The following is a 6,493-nucleotide window of genomic DNA, read 5'->3' as shown; positions in this document are numbered from 1 at the left end:
ACAAGTAGAATGCCTTATGTGATAAACGAATACATATAAACTAAGCTGAAAATTTTATAAAAGAATTATTAGACCAACTATTTTATACCCACAAAGTATTGAGGGTTAAAAAAGAAGCATGAACAGGAATTAATGTAGACACGTGCCATGCAAGTAGTGAGAATCAAATCCTCTAAGTTGATCGAGCCATCCAGCATGATGCAAGTCGTGAGTTTTATGATCGACATTGACACAGGATTGGAGTAAACTCAGTGCACTAAAAGGGAATATATATACATGTTTGTGTGTATAGCATCAAATCCTATAAAGTAGGTAAATCTTTTTCTGTTTAGGCAAAATGCTTACTCGCTATTATTCTAAAATAAACTTGACTTCTAATGTGCCTACTTAATTCAACTGACTAAAGGGCCCCTAGTACAACAATATATACAATCTCTAGAAAAAGTTGAGTCTTAATCCCAACATAGGTGTATAATGATTGTGTGTTTTTTTTTTTCAATCTCTAGAAAAAGTTGAGTCTTACTACATAGGTGTATAATGATTGTGTGTTTTTTTTTTTAAATCTCTAGAAAAAGTTGAGTCTTAATCCCAACATATGTGTATAATGATTGTGTGTTTTTATTTTAACAAAAAAAAACTAAAAAAAGAAAAGAAAAATATCGTGCAAATTGATGTTATATATATACACAAGGCGAGCCATTGTATATCCGGGCACGTGCACCCCCTCCCTGATCCCCTATTGTAGTGTATATACTTCAATTGTGTTTTTTTTTTCCATGTATATAGCGAAAATTTCATATATTGCTCTCTTAAAATTTTTATTTTTATTTCTCTTTTCTCTTTTTCTTTTTAATTTCGTTTGATTTCCTTAATAAAAGTTAAATTTTCTTTTTGAATCAAACTATAATTGTTTTTCATTTTAAAGTTCTTATTTTTTTTTTCCTTTTTAAATTTTTGTCAACTAATTTATCTTTTTGCAATATTTTTTTCTTTTTGCCTCTTAATTTGAAAAATTTATATTTGTTATCATATTTATTAATTTAATTTAAATTTTTTTTTTTTAAACTATGAATATCTGACTCTGACACACACATAAATATGCTTGGATAGGAACCAAATTAAATATGACAAAAAAAAAAAATATATATTACTCACTTTTATTCTTATAAAATTTAATATTTATCGACCATCTATTTAGTGGGATGAAAAATTACTATAGTATACAATTAAATTTTTTTTTTTTTAAAGTTAACCAATCACACACATCCATGTTGTCATTGAAACTCGACCATACACTCAGACTCGTACAGGTACGTATATACGATCATAAACTCTCTTGCATTAATTTTTTTTTTTTTTTTGTAAAAAGATAATTAATCCGTCTTATCTTCTACCGACACCATATCCGTCCAAATAACACGTGCCCTTCCAGTAACACTGCCACGTTATTCTCCAATAGTTAACGTGTCACTAACTTCACATACGTGACACGTGTACCGATGACGAGGTATGCAGCATAATTTCCTATACCCACTTTGGACTTCCTATATAAACTTAAGCTCATAAACACATATCTACATCAAGCTCACATATATACATATATACATATATATACACACACCCACAGCCCCATCCAAACAAAAGATAGTTATAAACCTGTGTTCAACCTTTTTTTCCGAGTGTCTGCTGAGTTTTTCAGTTTAATTTTAGGGTTGAAGGTATGGCAAATTATGGAGACAAGTACTATGGCAACCAACCGGACCCCAACCCGGTTCGCCAACCTAATGGACATGGAGACCCGGTTTTAGAAACTGATGAGTATGGCAACCCGGTTCACCACACGGGTACCATGGGAGACTATGGAACCACTGGGGCCACTGGAGACTGTGGCACCGGTACCGGCACCGGCACCCGAGCAACTGGTACAACGGGTGCTTATGGTACTGGAGCTGGCCTAACCAGGCAGCAGCAACAACATCACGGCGGCAACCCGGTTCGCCAACCTAATGTACATGGAGACCAGGTTTCAGAAACTGATGCGTATGGAAACCCGGTTCGCCAAACTGATGAGTATGGCAACCCGGTTCACCACACGGGTACCATGGGAGACTATGGAACCACTGGGGCCACCGGAGACTATGGCACCGGCACCGGAGCAACTGGTACCGCGGGTGCTTATGGTACCGGAGCTGGCCTAACCGGGCAGCAGCAACAACATCACGGCGGCAACCCTGTTCGCCAACCTAAAGTACATGGATACCCGGTTCGCCAAACTGATGAGTATGGCAACCCGGTTTACCACACGGGTACCATGGGAGACTATGGAACCACTGGGGCCACCGGAGCAACTGGTACCACGGGTGCTTATGGTACCGGAGCTGGCCTAACCGGGCAGCAGCAACAACATCACGGCGGCAACCCTGTTCGCCAACCTAATGTGCATGGAGACCCGGTTCGCCAAACTGATGAGTATGGCAACCCGGCTCACCACACTGGTACCAAGGGAGAGTCAGGAGACTATGGAACCATTGGGGCCACCGGAGCCTATGGCACCGGCACCGGAGCAACTGGTACCACGGGTGCGTATGGTACCGGAGCTGGCCTAACCGGGCAGCAGCAACAGCAGCACGGCAGCATTCTTCATCGCTCCGGCAGCTCCAGTTCTAGCTCGGTAATTTTTCCGGTCATCTTTTAGTTTCTTATACATATTTATATATATAATTGTATGTTTGAAACAAACTTGTACGTAGTATTATTTGACTTTTGCAACTAATTATCTCGCTAGAATTAAATTTAATGCCAAATATGCCTTGAATTTACTTGAGAGTGTCAAATATTTTCCTTGTCGGTTGTGAAGTTACTAGAATGATTTTAATTTTCAAAATAAAAAATTAAGAAATAATTTAATGAAATATTTTCGGTAAAACACTCCGGCCTATTTAGTTCAGTTTTCTGATCGATCGATAACAATTTCTGTTTTTTATAACTGAAAATCTGTAAATAATAATAATAATAATAATAATAATAATTTGGTAAAGTTTTTATAGTCATCAGAAAACAATTTTAATTCTTGATTTATTTATTTTTAAGAAAGAGACTGAACCAAACAAGTCATTTAAATGTTACAACACTCGTTTTCACTTTAGTAGTATACGTTACTGTACTACAGTTCCTTCATTTTTAATATCAAATTGAAATAAGATTATTATAAGAAGTTTTTATGCACGCACGGGTGTGTGCAGTGTGCGTGTGCGTGTGTGTGTGTGTGTATATATATATATATGATGAATTGATTTCTTACAATATTTTGTTGTGTATATATGTGTATGATGTAGTCGGAGGATGATGGACATGGTGGTAGGAGGAAGAAAGGGTTGAAGGAACAGATACAGGAGAAGCTGCCATGTGCGCATAAGACTGATCAGTCCCACACTACGGCCACGAGCGCTCCCACCACCGATTACGGCTACGGAGGAGGAGAGCAGCATCAGAAGAAAGGTGTGGTGGAGAAGATCAAGGAGAAGCTTCCTGGACACCATGACCACCATCAGGAACATAATCAGCATTACTAGTTCTTGCATGGTGTAGCAGCAGCTTATATATATATATGTATTGTCTTATTTAAAATACACACAGCTATATATATGTGTGTGACTGTATGTGTTCGTTTGTACTTGAAGGTTTACTTATACAGATGAAGTGTGTAATTAATAAGCAGGGTTGGAGTTGTGTGTTAGTGTTACATGACTGCACCTTGTGTTAAATGTGTTATATGGTCTTTTTAAGTACTTTATAGATGTTTGTTTTTGTGATTTATAGTCGGGTTTTTGTCTATTTCATCTTCTCTCAATTTGCTTTTCTTTTCTCTTTATATCATTATTACGGGAAAAAAAATATTACATTTTCAAAAACTGGAGCCCATAGCATAACTAGGCCCACAAGGGGGAAACATCATTCTAAGCCCGAAAACCCAAAAGAACAGGCCCAAGGAGGAGACCCATGACAAACTACCTACCCACCTAAGGTGTTAGATAGAATTACAGCAGGAGTTGCACCGAGAGGACAGAGTTGGGGGGTGAAAAAAGGCAGTAACTGATGTTCATGTCTCTCATTGTAACAATTTCAAATTATCCAGGCCCAAAAAAAATATTACATTTTCAGAAACTGGAGTCCATACCATACCCAGGCCCACTAGAGGGAAACAACATTCTAAGCCCGAAAACCCAAAAGAACAGGCCCAAGGAGGAGACCCATGACAAACTACCTACCCACCTAAGGTGTTAGCTAGAATTACAGCAGGAGTTGCACCGAGAGGACAGAGTTAGGGGGTGAAAAAAGGCAGTAACTGATGTTCATGTCTCTCATTGTAACAATTTCAAATTATCCAGGCCCAAAAAAAATATTACATTTTCAGAAACTGGAGCCCATACCATAACCAGGCCCACTAGAGGGAAACAACATTCTAAGCCCGAAAACCCAAAAGAACTGGCCCAAGGAGGGCCCAGCCCATGACAAACTACCCACGTACCTAAGGTGTCAGCTAGAATTTACAGCGAGGAGTTGCACTGAGGGGAAGGGGGTGAAAAAAAAGCAGTAACAATTTCACATTATCTAGAAAGAGAAAAATTACCATTAAATATTCCATTGTCCTCTCTACTCGCAGGTAAATTGGTAATTCAATGATGGAACAAAAAACTACAGAGTATTTACTACGAAGAGTTTTAACTCCTTTCAAATGGAATGCACTAAGGGCTCGTTTGGTATACGTTGTGTTTTGTAGTGTTTTGTTTTAGTTTTTGTACTGTTTTGTTTTAGTTTAGAACGGAACAAATGTTTTGTAACGTCGTGTTCTGAAATGAGAACAAAATATGTTTAGCGACAAAAAATTGCGGTGAGAATTTTAGAACACAAACATGTAGAGGTAACATTTTTTACCTTATGAAAATATCCCTAAATTTAAAGATTTGGGTTTTTTTTTTTTTGAACAATCTGAAATGATATGCCCATATGGGTTTTGATATAGGTAATAGGTTTTGAACTTTTGATTCTTGTAGACAGATAGATAAACTGAAATATATGGGTTCTGAACTTCTGATTTTTGTAGATTTTGTAGTTTGCATTTGCAGAGAGAGAAAGAGAGAGGGCAACTTCAGAGTTGAGAACGAGAGTAGAGCTTGATTATAAAAAGATCATAAAAAATTTCACCAAATACGATTTAGTTTGCAAAACAAGAATTACAGAGCTTGATTAGTTGATTTATAAAAAAAATTTAAACAAAACCCATACACACAAGTTAGCAGTTGCAGAGAGAGAGGGGGGCAAGCTTGAGAGTTGAGAGACAGCGGCTGAAGCTTGCGAACGGCGAATTAGAACTAGAACAGCGGACGATGGAAACTGAAAGATATGGGTTTTGATTTTTTGAACAATCTAAAATGATATGCCGATATGGGTTTTCAACTTCACAAATCTAAAATATATGGGTTTTGAACTTCTGATTCTTGTAGATTTTGTAGTTTGCAGTTGCAGAAGAAGAAAGGGGGCAACTTCAGAATTGATAATGAGAATAGAGATGGAGGTGGGTTTTGAGCTTCTGATTCTTGTAGATTTTGTAGTTTGCAGTTGGAGGGGGGGGGGGGGGGGGGGCAAGTTCAGAGTTAAGAACGAGAATAGAGATGGAGGCGCGTTTTGAACTTCTGATTCTTGTAAATTTTGTAGTTTGCAATTGGAGAGAGAGAGAGAGAGAGAGGGCAATGTTGCCCAAGAATGGACTCTAGAGGGGGGGGGGGGGTGAATAGAGTCCTTGTCCAACTAAAGTAAGTTTAAAGATTTGAAAAAGTATTCTTAGAAAAACTACTTAAGCTGATATGCAATAGTGAGATAACAGAATCAAGTCAGATGAATTAGCATATAAATGTAAGCAGTAATGTAAAGGGGAGAGATAGAGATATTGCAAACATAGACACAACGATTTTAGCGAGGTTCGGAAGCTCCTACTCCTCGGCTCAAGACCCTTCTTGAGACTTTCCAATCCAATATGGCTCATCCTTACGGGTGGAAAGCAAACCTTGAAAGAAACAGTTTCTTCCTATTGAGAGACTATCTCTTAAAGTCTTAGGGGCCAAACCAGCCCTTACAGTAATTGGACTAAGAGAATTTCTTCTCCTAATCTTACAATGAAATGAATAGGTGTGTTACAATAATCTTTCTCTCACAATTTACAGTTCACTCTTTCTAGAGAATCCAATGATACAAATGAAGCTCACTCTCTCTAAATGAAGTATGTGTGAAAGAAGAATCTGAAGTTTAGCTTTGAGGATTAAAGAGTGGAGGGTAGCCAAACTTTCTTTGATATGAATCTATTGTTGAAAATGAGGCTCAGAGACTTCTCCTTTGCAGCTTGTTTCTCATAACATTTATAGAGCTCTTTCATAGACCATAACTGTTGTAAGCCCTTGACTTAGCCGTTGAAAGTCCTTTTCTTGATTAAGACTTA

The 6,493-nt window shown here is 37.8% G+C and overlaps 1 protein-coding gene across 1 annotated transcript; it reads left to right on the top strand.

The window, feature by feature from the left end:
- Nucleotides 1–1,573: 1,573 nt before the first annotated feature.
- Nucleotides 1,574–3,814, top strand: LOC132266656 (embryogenic cell protein 40-like). Its single transcript, XM_059767590.1, has 2 exons — nucleotides 1,574–2,671; nucleotides 3,336–3,814. Exons 1-2 carry the CDS (start codon nucleotides 1,721–1,723, stop codon nucleotides 3,570–3,572), a joined length of 1,188 nt encoding a protein of 395 aa, XP_059623573.1. The 5' UTR covers nucleotides 1,574–1,720; the 3' UTR covers nucleotides 3,573–3,814.
- The last annotated feature ends 2,679 nt before the right edge of the window (nucleotides 3,815–6,493 follow it).

Source organism: Cornus florida, unplaced genomic scaffold, assembly GCF_030987335.1.
Source record: "Cornus florida cultivar Cherokee Brave unplaced genomic scaffold, ASM3098733v1 CherokeeBrave_3.0.0_Hap2_Chr07, whole genome shotgun sequence".
NCBI classification, from domain to species: Eukaryota; Viridiplantae; Streptophyta; class Magnoliopsida; order Cornales; family Cornaceae; genus Cornus; species Cornus florida.
Note: the sequence above shows the minus strand (reverse complement) of the source record. Positions and strands in the feature narration are given on the sequence as shown.